The sequence below is a fragment of the Macaca fascicularis genome, chromosome 1, assembly GCF_037993035.2.
Source record: "Macaca fascicularis isolate 582-1 chromosome 1, T2T-MFA8v1.1".
In the NCBI taxonomy this organism is placed as follows: domain Eukaryota; kingdom Metazoa; phylum Chordata; class Mammalia; order Primates; family Cercopithecidae; genus Macaca; species Macaca fascicularis.
The window spans coordinates 117,468,066-117,492,744 of record NC_088375.1 but is presented as its reverse complement, the minus strand read 5'-3'; the positions used below and the strand labels follow the sequence as shown (position 1 = coordinate 117,492,744).

The 24,679-nt window shown below is 46.6% G+C and overlaps 1 protein-coding gene and 1 long non-coding RNA gene across 3 annotated transcripts in view; one reads left to right on the top strand and one right to left on the bottom strand.

Moving 5' to 3' along the window:
* Positions 1 to 811: 811 nt before the first annotated feature.
* Positions 812 to 2,410, bottom strand: LOC135971549 (uncharacterized). Of its 2 annotated transcripts, none has more exons than XR_010587772.2 (2): positions 2,248 to 2,410; positions 812 to 1,796 (listed from the first exon to the last, which is right to left on the bottom strand). It is a non-coding gene; the product is annotated as an uncharacterized lncRNA (long non-coding RNA). The 2 variants fall into 2 exon arrangements; XR_012416120.1 differs by having other exon boundaries at positions 812 to 1,650.
* The window catches only part of PTGFRN (prostaglandin F2 receptor inhibitor), a 78,136-nt gene continuing 55,027 nt past the window's right edge, over positions 1,571 to 24,679 (top strand). The window contains exon 1 of the mRNA XM_005542200.4: positions 1,571 to 1,916. Coding sequence (XP_005542257.3) covers positions 1,868 to 1,916 — 49 coding nt within the window. The 5' untranslated portion in view covers positions 1,571 to 1,867. The remainder of the gene's footprint in view (positions 1,917 to 24,679) is intronic.

The window sequence follows — 24,679 nt, the reverse complement described above, 5'->3', positions numbered from 1 at the left end:
TGTAATCCTAGTCCTTTGGGAGGCTGAGGCAGGAAAATCGCTTGAGCCCAGGAGTTCAAGACCCGCCTGGCCAACATAGGGAGACTCCAGTGTCTACAAAAAAATAGAAACAATTAGCTAGAGTGTGGTGGCACACATATGTGGTCCCAGCTATTGAGAGGTGGAGGTGGGAGGATTGCTTGAGCCTGGGATGTCAAGGCGGCAGTGATTCCTGATCGCAGCACTGCACTTCAGCCTGGGTGACAGATCGAGATACTGTCTCAAAAATGAAATAAGAAAAAAGACAAAACAAATAAAAACTCCTGGTTTCAAGCAACACCATCCTTGCCCCCGCTCCCGGCCTCCCTCTACCCCCGCCCCCGCCCCCAACTTCAGTCTTCTGAGTAGCTAGCATTACAGGTACCAGTTACCATGCCTAGCAATTTTAAACATTTCTAAATGTACCATTCAGTGCCATTAAGTACAATAACGTTGCACCACCAGGAATGAATTTTTAAGACTCTTTCCAAAGGGTTCATACCTGGCTAATCACACATTTGATAGTGGAAATAAGAAACATTTGTTGGTTGAAACACGGATGCATGAGAGTAAAAGTAGTGTTCTTCCCCTGTGTGAGTGTGGGCAGTTTCCGCATAAGCATCTGTGATCCGTTTTCCACATGTGAATGAAAGCCCAGTGAGGGGCAGTGGGCACCAGTCCTGCTCCTTGCGTGTCTGAATCATGCTTGCTAAGTTTCAAGCAAGGAATGCTCCCTTTCTCCCAATACCCGTGGGGCCTTTTGTATTCAAATCAAAAGCACAAAACTCTATTGTGGGGGGAAGTATGAGTCTTTATTGGCAACCAGTGGTGTCCACTTAGAGCAAGAAATATGAAGTCTTAACAGTACATTCTATATGAAGTACTATAGCTATTAATACACTTGGGTTTCGTTTGTTTTTTAAATGGGTGTCTTTGTGTGGAGCTGTTCTAATCAGTGCCACAGGCGCTGAGGAGAGGGAGGGTGCTGGGTAAGGAGGAGGCAGGCCCACCCAAATCACCGGGGAGTGGGCAGTCAGGACAGCGGGGTTCTGATTTTGCCCCTTCCCTGTGAATCCTTGGGCACCTCACCGAAACACTTAAGGCCTCTGTATGGTAGACGTTGGAATCCGTGGCCTTCAAAAGTCCTTTCAGCTCCTTCGCTCCCATCTGCGTAATTTTTGGCATAGGCCAAGCGGCTGGTTGCTGGGGTGTTTAGCTCAGGACGAGAGGCCGAACGAGCGGGCAGTTGATTGAGGATAGACTAGACACGCGTGGGTGACTCCAGCGTGATGGAACGCGGGGTGTCCCGGGATAGGGCTAAAGCGAAGGGATTTCCAGACGAGTCTTTCCCAGGCCAACTTTTAAAGGTCGGAGGAAAGTTTCTCGTGGGGTGGGGGCCTAGAGGGGAAGGCAGGGTGGGCTCCGACGCCTCCTCGCCTTTAAGCGGGTGGCCCCTGCGCTTCCTCCGTTACCTGGAGCGGGGAGGGGCTTGGGAAAGTTTGTGTTTGTTGCTGGCAAAGCGCCGGATGGGAGGCGCGGGCGGGCGGGCGCTGCGGTTCTTCCCTTCTGCTTTCGGGAAGCGGTCGGGGCTGCACACTCGGATCGGCGGGGCCGGCTCCCGGGCCCGGCCGGCTGGAGGAGGGAGGGAAGGAGGCGGGAGGGAGCGAGCGGAGCCAGGGGCGCACGTACGCCCCAGCGCTGGGATTTATCGGCTCGCGAGGAGAGCGGAGCAGGCGCGCGGCCCAGGCGGAGGAGCGCCGACTCTGGAGCAGCCGGAGCTGGAGGAGGAGGAGGAGGAGAGGCGGCGGGGAAGGAGGAGGAGGGGGAGAGTCGCTCCCGCCGGGCGAGCATGGGGCGCCTGGCGCCGAGGCCGCTGCTGCTGGCGCTCCTGTCGCTGGGTGAGTGTGCGCGGGGCTCAGCTGGGCGCAGGGGGTCTGGCAGGGCCCTGGAGGGCTCGGCGGGGCGCGGCTGCAGCGCGCGGCCTGGGTCACTGAGGGTGCCCGGGCTGCTCCCGGGAAACCCGGCCGGGGTGCGCGGGCTGCTTGGCCCGGCGGGGAGCGGCCGCGGGGCCGCCCGGAGCCTGGCGCGAATCAGCCCGGGCCCCGCGCGCAGGGTGCAAGTGGCGGCTCCGCCAGGCCGAGCCTCGCCCCCAACATGTGCCGGGGGGAGTGGCCCGGGCCGGCTTTCCCCAGCCCTCCCTACCTGTTGGCCGCCGGGAGCCCGGCTCACCTTGAACTCCCGGCCCGGAAGGTGCTGCGGTCCCGGCCCGGGTCCCCCGCTCGAGAGCGGAAATGTGAGCCTTTGATATGCCCCGCCATAGCCGCCGCCGGCCGGGTCTCTCTTCGCCCAGCCCGCGCGGAGTTGCCTTTCCAGGGAAGCGAGAGAATCCTCCAACTTCCTTCCACGAAGGTCACAGGGTGGCCCGGAGCGTTACAATGGAAATCGGCGGGCGAGTCCTGCCGTCATTTTCGTCGTGGCTAGATTGTCTGCCTCAGTCTTTTCTTTTAGCTTTTCTTGAAGCTGCCTAGCTGCGTATTTATACACAAAGACCTAAGAGCCTGGCTTCTCCAACTTTTTCTACCTGTTACTTTTCCTCCCTTACTGTCCCCTCATCTTCCACCCTCCGGAAACCCTCGGTGCCCCGTGAGGTTTTGGCCCAGCGCCCTCCCCCCACCCAAGGAATCTTTTGTGGGTTTTTTCCCTCTCCATTTTCCATTCACTCCATACACAGACACCATCTTCACGTAGATCCACATGGTGATCCTAGCCAGCCACGGAAATATGTTTATTAAGTGCCCACCATGGTACCCCAGGGCCGACTCTTAAATGCTTTGATATTCTTGGATCCTTGTGGTCAGTGTCAACCAGGACAAGATGATTCTTATGACCCGGCCTGGGGTTCTCTTCCAAGCCCCTAGAGAAGGCAGATCTGAGTCTTTTACAGAGCGCATGGTGTGCGGTGTCCGTCCCATCCAGGTCCCAGCTGCACACAGCGCAAATGACTACTCTGCACTTATGGTCGGAGGGTCCCAGAGAAGGCCTTCTATAGCCACTCCCCTACTGGGGACACCGGGGGCCCACACTGCTCTAAGCCCCGTGACTCCTGCTGCTGGTAAACCAGCCTTGCTAGCTTCTGTGTTTTCTTCCTTCACCTTGAAGAGATTTTCTGAACTGACTCCCTCAGAGAGCTCGTCCAGCCACATTGCTTCAGCTTCAGCCCATGTGCAGAAAGCTTCCAGATCTTCCACTTAGTTTTATGGCATCTTTTCTATAGTCCCTGATCCTAGTGCTTTGTTTTTATTTTTGAAACAAAGCCTCACTCTGTCACCCAGTCTGGAGTTCAGTAGCACAACCATAGCTCACTGAAGCCTCAAACTCCTGGGCTCAATTGACTCTCCCACCTGAGCCTCCTGAAGTGCTGGGATTACAGGCATGCTCCACCACACCCGGTGGTAGTGCTTTTAATCTTTACTTTTCACTGCGGGACCCTTGTAAGTTGTATGTTAGTGGTGCACTGCTGTTATAGTCCACACACAATTTTTATTGACTGTGTGTGTCTAGGTCAAGCAGGGCCGTGGCCTGGGTTTGCACAGATTGTGCACTGTGCAACTTCGGGAGCTGCTGTTCACTTTGTAGTCTGTGTGAATGACTCCCCCTAGAGTTGTGCAGTTCTTTGAACAACCTGGGTACCAGTTATGAGGGTGGGATGAGGTAGAACTTTGAAAACTTTGAAAACAATGCCCTTGAGTAATCATAATGAGGGGGGAAGAGGGAAGGGGGCAAAGAGAGACTGACAAAAGCAAAATAGAAGTGGGGAAAGCACAGCTTGGGGAAATCTTGATTGTACTCCAGCATATCCTGTCCTGGCTGGATGCCTCCTATGAATTACACTGGGAATTTCTGTGGTGTCACTAGCCGGTGCCTTTTTACCTGACAGTTCTCTGAACCATTGATGACCCTCCTGATAACTCTGCTGCCACAGAATCTCACTTGGCGTGACTTCAGCCTGACCTCTGGGAAGGTCTCCCTGTGTTACACTACTCTAGCACTGTACTGATCCCTGAAATGTAATACATTGATAAGCAAGATCATCTTTCCTCCTAGGGAGTAACCTGAGTATAATCTTGGTATCACTGCTCTTTTTGACCTCCACATTCACATAGTCTCTCAATTCTTGCGTCTCCCCATAGCACAGACTCCAGCTTCTTCCTTTCCTTCCTGTTTCTACGGCTACTGTCTTAGCCCAGGTCCCAATTGTTTCCCACACAATTGGTGTCTTCGTGGTTGGTTATTTCCTCCAGCCTCCCTTTTAAGCTCATCCTTTTCCTAAATGATCATTTTTGGGGCTCCCACCTGTTCTCACTGGGTCCTTATGACTTTCCTCCAAGGAGATGTTGCCCCTAGTGTCCTCCCCTCCAGTCTTCTCTGGCTCACACACTTTGTTCTATCTAACCTGTTTGCTCTCCTTTATGTAGACTATATTAAACTTTCCGGCCCCTTCTACTTCTCACCTCTTGCCTGTGTATTAGTATTTCCTTTTTCCCCTAAAACTCACTTTCTCCATGAAGCCTTTCTAAACCCACCTACCATGATCCCACCAGAACCCACCCAGCCACATAGGGCAGGTTTCACATCCATTGCCTGTGTCTGATCTGTCTTGCCCGTCCACTCAGTGTGGCATTTCTTGAGTGGCCACTCAAGAAATGTGCCACATTCACAGAGAGAGTGCCACTCTGTGTGCAACTGTGTGTTCAATACTGGGAGTCCCAGACAAATGACCAAGACACAGCATCTGCCTGAGCGGCTGGTGGGTGTGAGTGGACAGAGAATAAAATAGCTAACCACAGGCCTGAATGAAATACCTGACGTGGAAACCAAGTGTGGGAAACAAGGAAGGGGATGATTAATTTTGACTTGGGGGTTGGGGCTGGTTTTGCTGAAGAGGTGACATTTGAGCTGAGCCTTGAGGATAATTAGAATTTTGAAAGAAAGGATAGAAGAGCATTCTAGGCTCTGGGGAAAAGCCTAAAGTGTGGATGAGTGAAAGTACATGGCTCATTCAGAAATGGCACGTAAGTTCTATGTAACTGGGAGGAGGAGGAAATGGGGGTGCAATTATTTGGGGGAGGAGGAAATAATGGGGGAGGAAAGGTGGGTTTGAGATAGATCCTGTAGGTTTTGCGTGCTGTGCTGAGGAGTCTGGACTGGGAGGGGTAGATTTCTTGGCGCTCTGGGTGCTGCCAGGCAGTCTGTGCCCTGTCATCAGAGCATATATTTACTTCATTGTATGTAATTGTCTGTTCCCTACTCCAATTGTTTCCCCTGGGGGCAGGGGCCACATTGGTTTTGTTCACTACAATGTCCCTATTACTGATAGGATATATAACCCATACTGGGTGTTTGTTACATATTGGCTGACTGAATACTTATAAACATATATGTCGTTTTATCTGTGGGAATGGGTAGCCATTAAAAGTTTGTAGGGCGAGATTAGGAGGACAGGGTGATGTGTTGAGGAGGATAAACCCTCAACTAGTGCAACATAAATTGGAGAGTGGAAGGCACAGAGATTGTAGGGTGGGATTAACACATTTTCTTCATTTTTGTCTTTATTTTGGTAAATCTATTGAGATACTTTTTTAAGTGTCAAAAGCATCACATCAGTATTTTAGAATTCAAATAATATAAAAGGACTTTGTATTAATCAGGTAGGCTAAACTGCTCTAACAAACTCGAAGCATAGTGGTTCAGACAATAGATGTGTCTTATATAACAATGTGAGGGAGATGCTTCAGAGGGAAGGGTTGGGTGGGAACCCTGCTTTCCACAGTCATTCTGGCTCCCCAGCTGGTGGCAGTTCCGCTGTCTTCAACTCACAGTTTCTAAGATCACTTTGGTAGTCATCTTCACCATTCCAGCCCCTACAAAGGAGGAAAAGAGTGTGGAGTAGAATATATGGAGGCTTTGTGGGTCAGACTTGAAAGTGGCACACGTCATTTCTGCACACGTTCTATTGGAGAGACTTTGGGCCCGTGCCACACTAGCTGTAAGGAAAACTGGGAAGCCATGTGCCAGCTACTATGGAAGAAGGGAAGGACAGATTTTGAGGGAACAGCTAGCAGTCTCTGTGTTACTTATAGAGGATACAAGGTCAAAAGAAAAATCTGGGCTAATCATGTCAGCTCATGCCTGCAATCCCAGCAACTTGGGAGGCCAAGGCGGGAGGACTGCTTGAGATCGGGAGATTGAGACCAGCCTGTGCAACATAGTGAGACCCCCATCTCTACTAAAAAATAAGAAAAGTTAGCTGGGTATGGTGGCATGTGCCTGTGGTTCCAGCTACTTGGGAGGCTGAATGGGGAGGATCACTTGAGTCTGGGGGGTCAAGGCTGTAGGGGACCGTGATCGCACCACTGCACTCCAGCTTGCCCAACAAAGTGAGACCCTGTCTCAAAAAAAAAAAAAAAAAAAAAGGAAAAAAATGTGTCCACCCTCCTGCCCAGGCACAGCCACTCCTGTCTAATGTGTGTGTGTCTCTGCATACTGAATATTTTGTTTGTTTTTTTTCCTCATAGCTTCTGTACAAGGCTTTGCACCTAATGGGCACAGACTAATAATAGCTACTATTTCTAGATGGCATATCAAGCGTCAAGCTCTGACATACATTCTGGTATTTATTCCTCACAGCAATACTTTGAGAAAGTCACTATTATTTTCTCTTTATTACAGATAAGGAAACTGATGCCTAGAAAAGTTAGTTAACTGGTCTAGAGTCATACAGATATTCCCTAGAAGACCCAGGATCTGATCTCAGGACTCCATTCTGTCTCTTCTAAGGAAAAGTTGACTTATAGTCGCTAAACCTTATGCTGTGTATTGCTTGAGATTAGTTTAGGTGAAGAAGGATAATAGTGGTTTGAAAGTGAAAGTGCATTTAAAAATAGGAGGATCCAGGATTAGTGCAGCCCAGGCACACTTCCTGAAGGGAAGGATAGTGCCAGCATGTACCTCAGAGGTGTGGCATCCCTGCAACCCTAGCAGGTGGCCATGTCGGCTCTGAGGATGGGCCTAAATGCAACTGTCTCTGGAAAGCCTGAAGGAGGAGGAAGGCCAGCGGGAGGAACCCTAGTGAATCCATCCAGCTTTAACAGTCTTTGAAGTGTTGTGGCCTTCAGAGATTCCTTGGCACTCATTTTAGCCTTGTTAACAGAATTCCTGTATCTGCCAAGCTGATTAATGCCTGCCCTGGCTATAATTATTCTTATTAGCCTGCTGAATAGGAACTCTAGTTGTCAGTGATCATTCCTTGCAAGGCAGCAAGCTAGTCGACATTTATGTGGCTATTTTGTTTTAGCGATGAACTGCTTTGCTGATTTTCCACCCATAGATTGAATGTGCATTTTCACATTGGCACTGCGTCTGGCAGTTAAATAAGGTGTGTGCTTGTCTGTCGGTGTGTGTCTGCATCTCACTTTATGAAACGAAGTTGGAGGGATGCTGTCCAGGCAGTTCATAGCTGTTTTCGTTTAATTGCATTGGTCTCTTCAAGGCAGGGTTGCAAGGGTCATTTGACTCTGCTTTGGGAAAATAACTTGAACTGGCAAAAATTCTTCATAATTTATCTTCTGGAAAAGGCGAAGTGCTGCAGTTGGCACAGTTGGTGGTTTTTTCGATCTTGGACTATTTCTCCCCACACCAACTATAGTCTTTGGGAAGCAACAGAATTCGACCCAGTAGTTAACACTGTCGCGTCCCAGCAATATGCGTTTCCATTAGGCTGGAGATCATGGCTCTGTGTATTTGCTTGTGTTCTTTGAAGGCTGATTTTCCACAATACTCTGTAACTGTTTGTGGTAGATTATGGAGTCACTAAGCAGCATGATTCAAGTCTAAGTAAAATGTTCTGGGCCCTTAATTGCATCCTATTTCACACCTTTACAAGCAGTTGGAATGTGAAAATATTTACATCACTTGGGGTATTTCACAGGAGTGGAGAAGAACCCGTGGCTACTGTTGCTCTGTCTAGGATGAATTTGGCTTAGAATAGTGAAGAGTGAAATTGTGCCTTAGGGTTCCGGGCACATTTCAGAGTGGGTGCTACCTTGGAATCCTAATGAAATAGAGATAGTAGGCAGATAGATGAGTTACTTCTTGGAGCTTAAAAGTGACTCTAAGCGAGGAATATTCTGATAATGGCTCTTCCTTGCTCTTCTTTAGAGCTGGGCTAGACAGAACTTCCCAGCTAATGGGCCGCAGTAAGGGACCCACATGGGTTTCAGCTGGGTTTTCATGATATTGATACCCACAGGGCAGGGGCTGCCTCTAAATCCAAAGACCTGCTTACCTGGAGAGCTACACAGATATTATCATTTCCTGTGTGTGCTATGATTTGACGAAGGATGGCAGTTCTCTCCTTCACTTGGTGAACTACAGCCCTTTAGCCCGAGCCTTGGAATGAGCTGTTTGAAGATGCAAGGTGAGAAGCTCAGTAACACGGCTAGCAGCTCATTTATTCAGCAAATATTGAGCAAGCGCCTGCTATTACACGCCGGGCATTGTTCTGAGGATTGCTCTATGAACAGAGCAGACTCAGATCTGCCCTCAAAGGGTCGGACAAAATGCACTAGATGTCAGAAAGTGGACGATTGAGATGAGGGTCAAAGGGCAGGTTCTTGGCAATGCCTGCAGTGAGGAGACAGGAAATGAAAGGGAGAGTGCTAGGAGTAGTCAGGGAAGGAGAGAAGAAGTACTGGGAGAGCACAGCTCTCGGAAGCAAAGCAGAGATGGGTGTGAGTGGACTCGTTAAAGAGGGATTGGTCACATGCTGCTGCAGAACTGGAAGGATAAAGACAGAGAAGCCCTTGGATATGGGCACTGTGAAGTCTGCCCAAACAGTGAAGGAGGAAGGGAAATCACAGAACTTGAGAAGTGGGTGGGGTGGGGAAGGAACTCTGAGTCAGAAACGATCGCCCACCTTTTCAGGTGGTGTGGAGCAGAAGATCACTGTGAGGGTAGTGGCTCGGGGCACGGCAGAACCAGATCAACTTAAACAGGATCCAGGAGTCTCCAAGCAGGCCCACAGGCCAGCTGGGAGACTCTCATGGCAAAGGACAGGCTGAAGAGCAGTGAGCAGCCGTGACTACTGGGTGTGGACTCCAGAGAAGGTGGCATGGGGGGTTGGGGTGCAAATAGAAACCCTAGCCTTGAAAAGCCAGAGAGGAGAGAAAGGAGAGGGAGAGGAGAGCGTGCAGAGAGCAGTGTGGTGCTCTCTGCAGTCTCTGCAGTGCTCTCAGACTGCCCTAAGAGTAGCCCCAAAGCTTCCCCAGATGTGCTAGTTAGAGGTTATCTATATGTTCCCTTGTTCCCTGTCTCTCTCTTTTTAGGACAGGGTCTCACGCTATCACCCCGGCTGGATTACAGTGGTACAATCACAGCTCATTGCAGCATGAAACTCCTGGCTCAAGCAGTCCTCCCATCTCAGCCTCCTGAGTAGCTAGGACTGACTGCACCACCATGCCTGGCTAATTTTTTATCTTTTTTTAGAGGCAAGGTCTTGCTATGTTTCTCAGGCTGGTCTCAAACTCCTGGCCTCAAGTGATCCTCCTGCCTCAGCCTCCCAAAATATTGTGAGCCACTGCGCCTGGCCTATATGTTCTTTCTTTCTTTATCTGCACACATATAAAGTTGCCTCTGTGTCCCTCTGGATGTCTTCTTCCATGTTGATTGGTGGAATTAACTTACTCTCTGATAGCTTTTTGGTCTTTGGCTGTTAGGCAGAATCTCTAGCAAAGGGACTCTTGCATTTTGTAATCCATCTTTCTCTTATATCAGCTAAGAAGATTTTAATAGTTTGTATTACAAATAAGCCATAACATGTGTGTTTTTAAAACCTACTTCTGTTCTTTATACTCTTCCATCCTTACTTCATCTCCCAGTTAAAAGAGGAAAAAATGGGGTTCAGGCTTCAGAATCAGCCTTTCGTTTGAATCCTGCCTCCCCTCAGCGTGAACCTTGGACAGATTTTCTAACCTCTTTGAATCTCACTTTCTGTCTCTGTGAAATGGGAATAATACCTCTCTTGAAGGTTTTCCATGAAGATTAAAAACAATATATTTAGAAGAATGCAAACATTAGGGTGTGTAAGTTCCTAGAAATCTGCTACCCCAAGTGTGTTCTGTGGACCACCAGCATTGGCAGCACCTGGGGGAACCTCAGGTCCAACCTTGTGAATCAAAGTTTGTATTTGAACAAGATCCCCAGGGGATTCCAATGCATGCTAAAGTTTGAGAAGCATGTCTGGAGGAGTGTTTGGCACACAAATTACTTGGTAGCCTGGGCTTTCTCAGTGGGACTGAGGCAAAGCCATGGTCAGAGTCAGAGCTGGAGGAGAGTGGGCTGGGGCTGGACCCCATGGGAATGTGACAGACATTCAGTTAGCAATGAAGGATGGAGGATAGCTTAGGTCTGTAGTGGAGGCAGTGGGCCTAGTTTCCTGGCTTTATCCCACCAAGTTTGGCAGCCTAAGAGAGACAGCATCATGTGGTCTCTCCAAGGAATGAGGGTGGAAGGATGAGGGATAAGGGAACCAAGGGAACTGATGAGAACATCACAGGAAAGAGTAGCCAAGCAATACAGGTGAGATAGGCAGGTGAGTGGGGCTTCCAGGCCTGATGCACCTGCAGAAGGTTTGAGGGCCTGTAGGGCATGATGAGGGCATAAAAGCAGATTCTGAGGTGCAAGGGAGTGGGTAATCTAGAAAAGTAGGAGGTGAGGGTCAAGAGAGGTAACTTCTGAGTTCCGGGTTTTGGCAGCAGAGATCTAAGAGGTGACAGGCTGGATGGCCGGTAGTGACATAAGCATTTATTCAGAATTTTCGCCTCTTCCACCATTTTGGCTGGTTGAGCTAATATCTGACTGGGTTGGGCCTGAATGGATTAGGAGAGAGGGGTGTGACTTAGAAGCATTAGCCCCAGGCATCGTGGGGAAAAGGCAGTAACCTATGACTAAGATGAATTGGGGGTTGGGGACCAGGTGTGATGCAGAGAAACCAATATGAGGGTTCGTTCCTTCCCAGGAAATTCTTGTCTGCCTTTTTTGTAGCATTTATTTTGTGCCAGGCACTATGCTTTTTTTTTTTTCCTTTCCTTTTTTTAGAGCGATGGGGTCTCTGTCACCCAGGCTGGAGTGTAACGTTGCAGTCATAGCCCACTGCAGCCTCAACCTCCCAGGCTCAAGTCATCCTCCCACTTCAGCCTCCTGAGCAGCTGAGACCGGCTAATGCACTTTCCATAGATGAACTTATTTAGGAGGCTTCATAGTCCCATGAGGGTAGGCACTATTGTTACCCCTATTTAATAGATGAGCAAACTGAGTCACAGAGAGGTGAAGTCACTTGCTCAGGGTCACAGTGTAAGTGGCAGACCTGGGATTCAAACCCAGATAGTCTGGCTCCAGAGTGTGGGTTCATAACCACAGTACACTAGTATGTCTTTACATGTTAGTCAAAATAGATCTTTGAAAACACTGAAAGGAATTGATATGGTTAGCTAAATTGTGATAACATTTGTTTCCTTGTCTTTCAAGACAGGAGGCTTGGATTTTGGCCCTCGTCCTTCTACTCACTAGTTTTGTGACCTTGGACAAGTTGCTGAATAGCTCTCAGCCCCTATAAAATAAGGGCTGGGCTAGCTGATCCCGAAGGTCTCCCCTTCCATCTCCAGAATTCTTTTGAGTTCAGGCTGACCCATGCTGTTGGCCATGTGGCCTCTTGGCACAGCCCTGGCTTCCTGCCCATCTTCCGAGCACTACTTTTGATTCTGCAGCCTGTGCCTATTGTCTCTCACCTGCCTGGTGCCTCTTCACAACAGTGGGTTGGTGCCTCTGAGGGCTCTGGAAATTGTTCGGTCCTTGTATAGGCAACTGCTGCCTCATTCCAGCCCATTTCCTGTGCACTAAAGATCTTTCCCTGTGGTTCTCTAGGGTACAGAGGTGTCCCCACCACCAGGCTAACTGGGCTTTCAGGCAGACCTCTGGGGGAAGTCACAGAAACGGTAAAACAATAAGCCATTTCTAGGTGACAGACTGTTTCTTATCATTACTGATTTTGTGTGTGTGTGCAAGTTTTGATTGAGGATATCAGCCATGAGTAAGCTGGGGCTGACTAATCAAGCCTCAGCCCTCACAAATGTGACTTGTGTCTTCTCCCTTCAGCCTAGGAAAGAGCCTAGAAGATGTTCCACAGGTTGCCCTTTTCCCAGTGTACCCCAGACCACAATGAGAAGAGACACAGACATCTTTAGATATGTATAAATATTGCCACTACTTTGGATTTTACACCCTTCCTGAAGGGTAGAAGAGTTGAAATACTTTAATTTTTTTGAAGCAGGGTCTTGCTCTGTTGCCCAGGCGGGAGTGCAATGGTACAGTTTTGGTTCATTGCAACCACTGCCTCCCGGGTTCAAGCAATTCTCATGCCTCGGCCACCCAAGTAGCTGAAATTACAGGGATATGCCACCACACCAGGCTAATTTTTGTATTTTTAGTAGAGACAGGGTTTTGCCATGTTGGTTAGGCTGGTCTCGAACTCCTGGCCTCAAGTGATCCACCTGCCTCAGCCTCCCAAAGTGCTGGGATTACAGGTGTGAGCCACCATGCCCAGCCGAAGAGTTTCCAATCAATAGACTCAGCTGGCCAAAAAGTGTGCTCCTAGCATTTGGGGACTTTCTTCCTTTTCATTGCTTTGGTCTGAACAAGGAAGGTTCAAAATGATGCTGGATAAATACCACCTACTAAAAGGATACATTCTAGAAAGCCGACGTATTATAGAAGGAACTTATGTATATGAGCTCAGTCCTCACTGCATCTTGGCTGCTGCCTGGCCCTCCCTGGCTACTTTAAGGTGCTACTGTTGATGCTGCTGCTAAGCCCAGTGATTTTATCTCAGTGGTTTTGGATGCAGATATTTTTGAGGCTTAACAAGAACTCATGAATTCTGGGCCATGTTTGAAGTAGCTTGCTGTCTTGTTCTGTTTCGGAGGTGTAGGGGTGGATAGTGCTTTGTGAAACCATTGCCCGCTTTAGGATGTACTGAGAAGAGAATATTAGCTGATTTGGTGTCTGTCCAGTGTACACTACTTTGCTTATGTTGCAGTGAGGAGTTAAAAAAAAAACACAGATTTTTGGTACAATTATTCATTTTTCCATTTTCTGAAAGCTGGCACATCCAAACATTTTCTTATTTATTAGAAGACATTACAGTCCATCATCTTGGGTTGAGAAATCCTTACAGTAAGTTCCAAGTTAAGACCATAGTGTCTAACTCACGGCATGGCACAGCACAGGGTACTTAGTCACATTAGTCAAAGTAAAAAGTTATAACCCTTGAAGAAGTAAATTATTTGTGTCCAATTTTACTCTTCAATACAGGACATTGCTGCTTTTCTTTGTGATCTTATTTTTTTAGTACTTCAACAGCATTAATGGAATGTTAATTGTGTTTCTGACATTGTGCAAGATTACAAAGTCCAAAATGGAACGGAACCAGTTACAAGTGAATGGCGGAATGGATCATAGGTGTTTTTTAAAGGCCTGGGTGAATGAGTTATTAGATCACTGTACATATGGGGCTGTCAGAATTATAGAGATGGAACGGAGGCCAGGGGCTGTTATTATTGAAAAGCTCCATGGAGCAGGTGGGGCTGAAGAGTCGGGAGCCAGGAGCAGGACATATGTTTCAGGTATGAAAGTGGGCAGTGCAGTTTCTCAGAGGTGGGAGCAGATACATGTGTACAGGTTGGTGTCCCATTTGGGGATTAGCTAACTTAAGTTGGAAAAATAATAGAGACCTTAGAGGATGTGGATATTAAACTCTGAAGAAGGGAGGTTGCTGGAGAAGAGGAATGTGAGCAAAGTCACCCTGAAAGATGTTGGCAGCATCGCCAGCGCCCACAGAGCAGCTAAGAGCCAGTATGTGTGAGGCTGGAGAGGTCCGCCGGGGCTTACAGGAAGCCAGCCTGCTAAATTAAGGTGATCAGTCAGGCCATAATCCTATTTTTGGTCGTTTCTTATAAGGAAAACAACTCACAAAACAATTACGGATGTTCCCCCCAGATAGTTTATCAGAGTGTTTCTTCAAAGGACTATGACCTGATAAGAGACACGTAAGTTTTAGAGCAATGATGGGGAATTTTAGTTGGTTTTCTATGGAAACAAGGTTTATGCAATCATGTGATCTATTCATCGGAGCCCCACTTTCATTACCATTTATGCCACAAACAAGTTTCAGCGGAAACTAGTATGAATCCCAGAAAGCCTAGTGTCGTACCTGGCTCATAAATAATTGGGGTAGGTACCTTTGTTCACCCATCTAGGGAGGGCCACAGAGGCAGCAAGGTGGTATACATTGCCCAGTGGTACTGTCAGGGACCCCACGTTCCAGGACCGAGTTAGCTCACACCACAGGCTGAAAGATAGTTATCATGCAGCAGGATGTGAGTTTGGTCGTTAGAAAACAGCAATGATGAGGCAAGCTCTGCTTTCTGTCCAGTATGTTCATTTAAGGCATTTGGGACTCAAGACAAGGAAGTGTGAAAACTGAGCATATAATCAAGTGTTGGTGACCCTTCTTGAGGTTTTCCCAAGTATCCCTCACTCCAGTCCTTAGAAATGACTGCAAGATAGATGCACACAACACCTTCTTTGGTTTACATATCTGTCTTGGAGTTACTTCCAGTTATTTGATTCTTTGGATTTCAAGTAAAGCCTCATTTCCTCAGAGAAATGAGGACATGTTTGGATCCAAGAGTGCTGCCGCCTACAGCATGGGCCGGCCTGCGCCAGCTTTTGGTGATGGGCTGTTACTCAGCCACCTTCCTTCAGAGCACAGCCATTGGTTTGTGATTTATTAGGATGAGGGTTTGTGTGTCTCACCCAACCGTAAGCAGCTCCAAAACAGGATCGTGTCTGTTTTTGCTTACCCCAGCATGTAGGAACTTGAATCTTTGAATAATTGAATTAATGTATGTGCTTAGAAACATGCCTGTAAGATGTATATAGTATATATATTTAAAATTGTGAACCTTAAGTTATAAAGGGGGCAGAAGTTATCTATGTGTCCTTACTATCTTTCGTATGTGTGCTTATTTATCTTCTTTCATTTGGAAAGAATTGCATGTGACTTCTCTTCTAAGACAGAGGTTTTTGTGGTAGAGTAGGAGAAAATGAAATCTATACATGAAAAAGAAGGGGTGACTAAAGTCTCCATTCTTCCTCCTGTGTGGATTTTCTCGTTTTTTCCTTGGCAGCTTGGGTGGAAGACAGATGACTCATGAGTTCTCATTATTGTCTCTCCACTGCCTCCACCCCTTCCCTTTGCAGGGTTGATACAACCTGTTCCACCCCAGAATGGCATATGCTCCCTTCTTGGGCTTTGTCCTGGTTGGTCATAGTCTAGAGAAGCAGACTTCTTCAGTCCCAGTATATGCGTCAAGTGTCTTATGGCTGGGTTCATTCAAACCACGGACCGTCTGCTTGTCATCACTGTTCTAGGGAGCAGCCAACACTGAGCCACATCTGAGCAAAGGGGCAGTAGTACTGCTGCCTGTAGCATGGGCCTGGGCTCACTGCCTAGTTCATAACCACTATTTATTATCTGCCCCAGGTCGGGCATTATTCTGGATCTGGGAGCACCTAAAAACGTAGATCAACACAGTCCTTTGACTCCTCCAGCAACCAGTCTAAATGTGGAGGCATGACACACACAGGAAGAGAGGTGGCATAGACGAAGTGTCATCGAGGAGTGTTAAACAAAGGGGAAACAAACAACATTAGAGAAAAGGGAGAACATTCTGGGAGTACTTTAGGCAGAGGTGCTTTTGCAGAAAAGGTAAGCATGATCTTCTGTACCTGTTTATATCACTACCTATGTCTCATCTCTACCTGTGCATGTATTTTTTATTTTATTTTTTTTGAGACAGTCTCACTCTGTTGCCCAGGCTGGAGTGCAGTGGCATGATCTCAGCTCACTGCAACCTCTGCCTCCCAGGTTCAAGCAATTCTCTGCCTCAGCCTCCCGAGTAGCTGGGATTACAGATGCCTGCCACCACGCCCAGCTAATTTTTGTATTTCTAGTAGAGACGGGGTTTCACCATCTTGGCCAGGCTGGTCTTGAACTCCTGACCTTGTGATCCACCTGCCTCAGCCTCCCAAAGGGCTGGGATGACAGACATGAGCCACCGCACCCGATCTGCATGTAGTTGTAAAGGCATTAGTGCCATGTCTGGATTGGGGACTTTTGTAAGGATCCAAAGCACCCAGATAGTTGGTTTTTACTAGCCCCAAAGAAGTGTGTAAACAAAATTGATGTGGTGAGTTTTGAGGTTTAGAATCCTGAGTGTGTCCCTTCCCAGGGTGCTGAGAACTGGTCTCTTGATTGATGCTGTGTGTCACAGTTGCCCCAGCTACATGCTCTGTGCTTTCTGTAATGAGCCTGGTGAAGGGCTATTTTTGAAAATTCATTGATGAAGGACTGTTTCTGAAATTAATGAGATTATGTACTTTTTGTTAAGCCCCCCGGATGATGATCCGAAGATCAGTTCTAGCCCTAACATTCCAGAAGCTCATTGAGATAGGAGTGATCACGGTCACTGCATCAACAGGCATGCTGATGGGCTGGGGGTGTGGTGATGAGAAGCCCCTTCAGAGCCTCACAGGGAGGCTGACAGGCAGTCTGCTCCAGGTGATCTTGGTGGCAAGCAGACCCTCAGTGGGCATCTTCTAAGCTCTGCCTGAGCTTTGGGCTGAGGCGGGGAAGGATCAGGCAGGGAAGGATCAAGAAAGCCTTCAGCAAGCTGGACCCATTTGAGCTCATTAAGTCTTGATGATCAGTAGGTTTTTGCTGGCAGAGAAGGGGTGGGTAGTTTACTTTAGACAGAGGGAAGAGCACAGAGAAAGCGATAAACCGGCTGGCGTGGTGGCTCACACCTGTAATCCCAGCACTTTGGGAAGCTGAGGTGGACAGATCGCTTGAGGCCAGGAGTTCAAGACACCCTGGCCAACATGGTGAAACCCTGTCTTCATTAAAAATGCAGCAATTAGCTGGGCATGGTGGCACATACCTGTACTCCTAACTACTCGGAGGGTGAGGCACGAGAATTGCTTGAACCCAGGAGGCAGAGGTTGCATTGGGCTGAGATCATGCCACTGCACTCCAGCGTGGGTGACAGAGAGAGACTCCCTCTCAAAAAAAACAAAAAACAAAGAAAAGATAAAACCATTCATAAGAGGATATTGGTTTTTAATAAATGAAGAAAACTTTTTGCAACTGTTGTGGAGGGTTGAGTTGTAGGGTCTTTTAGAGGGAAAGGATTGAGACTGGAGAGAAAGTCCTGAGTGTGAAGAGCCTTGTGTGTCACCTGAAGAAACTTAAGCCTAGCATCATAGATGAATTTGTCTGTTTTTTTCCTGATTCTGCCTTCCCTAAAAAGCTGGAGGTCCCTCCTTTCCTTTATTTACTTGATGTTTTAAAAGGTCCTCATCTTATTGGGGACTCATCTCCTTCCAACTTTTCTGTAAGTCAACATACTGTTCCATCTTTATCGACTCTGACACTTGGCCAGGTGTTAGCTCATCAACGGTCCGTGATGATGTGTTCTGCACACAGTAGGCATGCAGCAAAAAAATACTGAATGAAGGAATGAAGTATCAGATTGTAGTTAAAGTGTTCCTTAAAGGATCTTTAAAAAGCCAGGGTCTTTTTAAATTTAATTCCCTGCAAGCCAAACTGTTAAATAACACCGTACTACTTACTAAGCCTCACCAGGGAAGCTTGGCATAGACCCCTCATCACCCATGGCTTCTGGCACTGTGTCTACAAATGAGAAGGGCAGGCTTAAAGTGTTTTTGGGGAGGAGGGATGGCTGAGGCAAAGGAGGAGCAGACAGTGGATCTAGGGAACAGTCAAGGGGAGAGAGGACAGAGCTGCCTAAGGAAGGGAGTCACGTTGGTGGGGAGTTTCCCCAATTATCTTGGTTGCTTTTTATGCTCATATGCAAGTTTAAACATAATATGCATCTCTAATTCTCTTAAACTAGAGGCTAAAAGAAGGACCAGGTGTTCACACAGAACTTGGCAGATGATGTTGGCCAGTTTGAACGTGGAGAGGATTGAAAATGGCTGAGCAGGAAGGGATGCTGAGCGGTGCTTGGGCCTCTAGCAGCTGTTAATTTTGTAGAATGCGCTAAAATAAACCTTGTGGATAGATCTTGCCTCAGCCTTTTCTATCTCTGGTCCTTGGACAGAGAATTGTTTAAATCATTTCGTGTTATTGAGTTATTTTGGTTAATCATCAGTACAGATTGCCTCTAAGTGGTTTTTGCATCTTTTTTTATTATTGCTTGGTCACATAACTTCTTGGAACCTCAGTTTCCTTATTTAATACTCTCAAGGTTGAATATTACATCATATGAACAGGATTTGCAAACTATAAAGCAATGCTATGCATGTAAGATGTCTTTTTTTTTTTTTTTTTTTTTTGCCAATTACTGAGTCCTTAAGGGGAAATTGTCTACTCAATACTTGGTTTACTGTGTTAGGATTCCATTAGGGAAGCAGAACCCTTATAAATATTGTGGAATAACACATTTATTAGAGGAATTAGACCTTACACAATTATGGAAGGAGTTGGGGAAGTGAAGGCCTAAAAAGGAGAGTTAAAGTATCAGGGAAAAGTCACTAGTGAGCTGTCTTGAAGCACTGGCAAGTGGACAAGTTGAAGCGTGAAGAGGAATCTGGAAGCCAGGCAGAATGGGCTGGTTTAGGGTTCTGAAGAAGGGTAATCACTTAGCTCCGAGATTGCAGCCAAGCATTTAGTGGTCTTGGGGTCATGTTGGTCCAAAAGAATAGCATTTGGGAAGAAAACAGGAGCAGAAAGAGCAAGGACAAACAGGTGCCCACTAGCACCTTCACATCTGTCCCACACTGCCTTTAACCACGAGCCATATACCAAAGTATAATGGCTTCCGCTTGACTTCCACCTCCCAAATCTCACATGAAGTTCTGTTTTGTCCAACCCTAACCCGGAACTACACAGATAAGAGGATTCTGGGATATGTAGTTCCAGCTTAGCCAGGTGACAAAACCTCACAGTTTCATAATGTAGAATTAAAGGTTTGACATGGTTCTGCCCTCCCAGGATCTCTCAAAGGCCACAAAACTGGAAGCAATGTCATAGTTAGGTGATCTAGTGCTTCACTAGTAAGAAGGAATTCAGTTAGTTAATGATCCAGTCTTGAAGAAGTACCCTACATTTTTGTTCCTCACTTGTTGGTGGCACTGCATGTCTTTCTGCCTTGCTTGCCATTCTTTTTTTTTTTTCTTTTTTCTTTTTTTTGAGACAGAGTCTCGCCCTGTTCCCTGTTGCCCAGGCTGGAGTGAGTGGTGAGATCATGACTCACTGCAACCTTTGCTTCCCAGGCTCAAGCCATCTTCCCGCCTCAGCCTTCCAAATAGCTAGGACCATAGGCACATGACACCACGCCCAGCTAATTAAACATTTTTTTTTTTTGTAGAGACGAGATCTGACTATGTTGCCCAGGCTGGTCTCGCACTACTGGCTTCAAGCCATCTTCCCACCTCAGCCTTCCAGAGTGCTGGAATTACAGGTGTGATGCAGGAAGGTAATGGTTGTCTTGGCAGCAAAAACTAAGAAAAGTTGCATTGACTGTGAAGAGTGTGTCAGTACTGATGAAATGCAAAGTCTTTGTCGCCTCCTTTCTAGTCTTGTTTGATTTGGAGAACATGTGTATGAAGCCCGAAAGAAGATTTCCAGATATAAATGGCAGGATAGATAACATTAGAGCCAGAACTGTCATGTAAATGTTAATTGAAAACAAGATTTAAGTCTCTGGACCACCCTTGTTACCCCCGTGACCTGTTGGTCACACTGCCCCTTCCTCGTGTTTCTGTAGCCAGGCACAGGCTAACAAGGACTCAGAGAGTGCCTGCTATGATAATTTTAGCCCCTGGAAGAAATAACAGACATTGTGAGATTTAATGGCCACACCTGGGCCTTGTCATCACTTAGTATTCTTTCACCTTTTGGATTGTCAACTCTGATATTTCCCTCTGTGACCACAACCTCCTGCTTTACTCCTTTCAGATTCCCTCCTATGTGTTGAACCTATTCTTCATCCTAATTGTGATTCCCTGATCTTGAACATTCCTCCTTTTCAGTCCACCAGGCCATTCTCACTTTACTTGGCTCCTAATGCAGGGCAGACTCTGGTAGTCAGCATTTCAGCAGTGAGCTTGTTAACAACCTGGGGCCCTCTGTCATATTTGCTTGCCAGACCTCACATTGTATTATATTTCAGTAATTCACACCAATCGTAGTTTGTAAGCCTGAGCTATTTATGATCTTGCTGGGGAAAATCTCAAAGCCTGCCCATTTGAGATTCCAGCAAAGTCCTGGCATCTTTACCGCAGCTCACCTCTCCTTTGTGTTCCTTTTGTGATCGTTTCCTATTATATTTCTTCTGATGCTTATTCTAAACCTTTGTCAGGATCCTTAGCATCTGAACTCCTTTCTGCTATTTTACTGAGACAATAGAGACCTAGCAAAGAAACCTCAAGCTTTTGCCTCAAAACTTTTAAATAGTTTTACTCATCCTTTTCTCCATCTAACCTGAAAAAAAGTAAGGGCTCTATCTTTGGCTCTTTTTCCTCTCTATGGTATTCTTTCCCTAAGTGACCCCCGGCAACCTGTGGCTTTAAATACTCTGGGTGTGCTGATGACTGTCTAGTGAGTATCTCCAGCTTGGACCTCCCCACTGAGCTCCAGACTTAAACATCCAGCTGCCTACTCCACTGCACTTCTACTTGGTGTCTGATAGGGACCTCACATTTAAAACGACCAGAGGACAACTCTTGCTTTCCTTGGTACAGATTTGCTTCCGTCTAATTACTTGGCTGTCTCAGTAAATGGCATCACCCTGTAGGCCAGATGCTCAAGCCAGAAGCCTGGATCATTCTTGATTGCTCTCTTCTTCATTCCCCACATTCAAAAAGTCAGTTTGTCATTTCATGTATATACAAGTGAAGTCCTGAATCTGACTGACTACGCCTGAGAGTCGCCACCACTGTCAACCAAGGCCGGTGTTCATCAGCTTTTGCTTGGTCTACGGAAACTTCCCCCATACTGGTGTCCTTGCTTCCAAATTGGCCCCATATAATCTATCTTTCCCACAGCAGCCAGACTGAAATTTCTACAAAGAGAGCAGGCTCTCTCATTTTCTCATTTATGTGCTTCCCATTTCAACCAGAATCCAGGGCCCCTGCCCCCTCTTTCATTGTAATAGGTCACAGTGATCTTTTTTTCTGTACTTTAAACACCCAAGCTTGCTCCGTCACGGTACTTTTATATTTGCTGTTCTGTGTCTGGAGCAGTTTTGCCCCAGAGCTTCAATCACTGTCTCTTTCTCATTCTGGTCTAAACTCAGACATGACCCTGTCAGAGAGGCCTTTCCTGACCACACCTCATATTGTCATATTTTAACTGAATAGCATTTGCCAGCGGGTCTACTTCATCACTTTATCACTGTCTCTTTCCTTGAACACAGTTTTCTTGCTGGCAGGGACTGGTGGCCATGTGTCCCCAGTGCCTAGAAGGTGCTTTGGGGGACTGACTGGCTGACTTTGCAGGAGGAACCCCCTGCTTGCTGCTTCAGTGCCTTTTTCATGGTTGTGCCTTCTCTTCCCTACATCTCTGTTCCTTCTCTCCTGGCTCTTACTTTCCAGATCCCATACCCGTCATCGAAAATGCACTTTCCTGGAGGTTGCCAGTGATTACTTAACCATCAGTTCATTTCTGTTTTCTCAACACCCACCTTCCTTGACTTTTCTGCATGTTTGACATTGTTGTTCATTTTTTTCGAACAAAGGCATACAGTAGGAGCCTGCTGTAGATATTGTGCAGGATGCAGATATGGGTAGGAAACAACTCCTGCTTTAAAGGAGCTTGCAGTCTGCCAGGAGCAAGTAGATGAGTCTGTCCATAAAAAAACAGTAAGTGTTACTGTAAACCCTTTCTTGAAATTCCTACATCCCTTGGCTGCTAGGGCATAAGCCTTTCTTGGTTTTCTTCCTAATTGGCTACTATTTCTTTTTTCTGTGCTGACTCTTTTTCTTCTGCTCGTGCCTTAAACATAGGACTTTGCTGTGGTTTTGTCCCATTCCCTCTTTTTTGTACAGTAAACTGTCTCCTGGTGGCCTCATTGGCTCCCATATCTTCACTGCTGGGCAGATTTCCTCTTTACCGCTCCCTCCATGCATGTGACTCCACACTGATGTTAGGCTCAAATATCTTCTAGGGGTTTCCATTCCAACTGCCTCGTGGACATTTCTACTGGTCAGAATCTTACTGTAAGAAAATAGGCCAGGCGCAGTGGCTCACGCCTGTAATCCCAGCACTTTGGGAGGCCGAGGCAGGCGGATCATCAGGTCAGGAGATCGAGACCATCCTGGCTAACACGGTGAAAACCCGTCTCTACTAAAAATACAAAAAATTAGCCAGGTGTGGTGGCAGGCGCCTGTGGTCCCAGCTACTAGGGAAGCTGAGAGAGGAGAATGGTGTGAACCTGGGAGGCGGAGCTTGCAGTGATCTGAGATCGCGCCACTGCACTCCAGCCTGGGCAACACAGCAAGACTCCATCTCAAAAAAATAAATAAATAAATAAAAAATAAATAGAAAATAGATTTCACCAGTGATTAGCTTCCCTTTGGCTTCTCTCTCCCATCACAGGTCTGCTAGCTGTCCATTCCTCTGTTGTGGCTCTCAGGGCTGCTGCCTTTTGATTCCCGTCATTGCCCTTGTTTTCATTCTTACTGCCTCTCCCCGCCATTGGTAGAGGGCCCCTGAATGATCTCTGGGCCTCCACGTCTCCTCTCCAGTCTGTTCTTGATACACTGTTTTAGTCACCCTATCTTTACCACTACCTGCCTATGTCCCCTTGTGGCCCCTTTAGGTCTTTGTTTATGCTACACCCCTTATCTCTGGTCACTTTCCTCCTTCATGTCTTCTGTTCAACCTCCCCCTCATCCAACCATTTTTCAAAGGCTCAATTCGAATATTGACACTGCATGAAGCTTTTTGTGAATCCCTTTGGATGGAAATGTCCTCATTCTCTTTTGACCCCTGAGGCACCTGTTAGTGCCTCTCTTTGATTATTTATATCCTTCCTTATACAGGTTGAGCATCCTTAATCCAAAAATCCAAAATTGGAAATGCTCCAGAATCTGAAACTTTTTGAGCACTGATACGTTGTTCAGAGGTTGTGCTCAGAGGAAATGCTTGTCAGAGCACTTCGGATTTTGGATTTTCAGATTGGGAATCCTTAACTGGTAATAATACAAATATTTGAAAATCTGAAATCCCAAACACTCTGGTCCCAAACATTTTGAATAAAGGATATACAGCCTGTATGACAGTTTCCACTGTTACACACCTCCTTACTCTCGGCATACCATACATGCCTTCAGAGAAGATCCACAAGCTGACTAACCTTTCACTCACTTATCGTCTAGGACAGGGACTTCTTGCTCAATAGCTGTGTGTTGAATGAGTTATCTTATCTTACATTTGTCTGGTGTATCTCAGTGAGGTCTTAGCTGAACTTTTTTTTTTTTTTTTTAAATGATTATAAGCACTGTTCTGGTAGAACCTTGTTTGCTTCTGGATGGGGTTTTGAAGTTCTGCCATATGTGACTTTATTACACATGCTCTGCTGGCTATAGCTTGTTTAATGTGCCTTGCTGCATTTTTATTACTTAGGGACTGTCTAGATGAAAGTTGGCATGATCCTTTCCTGCCACACCTCTCAGTGGCAGACTTGAGGAGACAAAGGTTTTTCATTTGTTGAGTCAGCTACTCCAATAAAGGCACTATAAGGTTTTATAAGTTTGACTTTCTGTGCATTCATTTCTAGCTCACATGTGGGCTGGGAACTCCATGTGGAAATCCATAGGCCCTGAGTCTCTCCTAAAAGCCTTTTAAGGACTCAGGAAGTGGGAATTAGGCACCCATTTACAAGGCATGCTGAAAATCATAACCTCGTTAGTTTCAGCATTTCAACCCGCTTGTACCACTGGATTCAATAACTGCTGATACTTATCTTACAAATGGTTCAGATTGGAAAGTCAGATTGTTTGCTTCTAGGCAGCTCAGTGAAATGATAAAATTTGAGCAGTAATAGAAACAATTGCAAGAATTTTTAGCAAATATGCTGTACTCTGCAGGTCTTGATTTAAAAGAATGTTGATGATAACCTGATAAATAAAATCCATTTCCCATGGATATCAGGAGGAAGTGGAAAAGTGTAGATAAATGAAGTGTAGTCTTCATTGCCTTGTCTTTCTTAATGATTCCTCGTGGTTGCCAGTAGCACTTACTGAAATAAACATTGCAGGAGTAGTTGTTTACCTTGAAGAACTTGCCTTTTTCTACCTGTCCCTATCTATTCCACCTGATAGAAGAAATTAATTTAATTAGTTTCCTGAGTATTCCAGAGATAGGGAAATGGTAATCTGGAAACAACTCCTGGTTGTTAATTTTCTACTGCTGAGAAGTCAGAGCAGAGGGCTTCTAAAAGTCCCTCCTGTATGTATGATT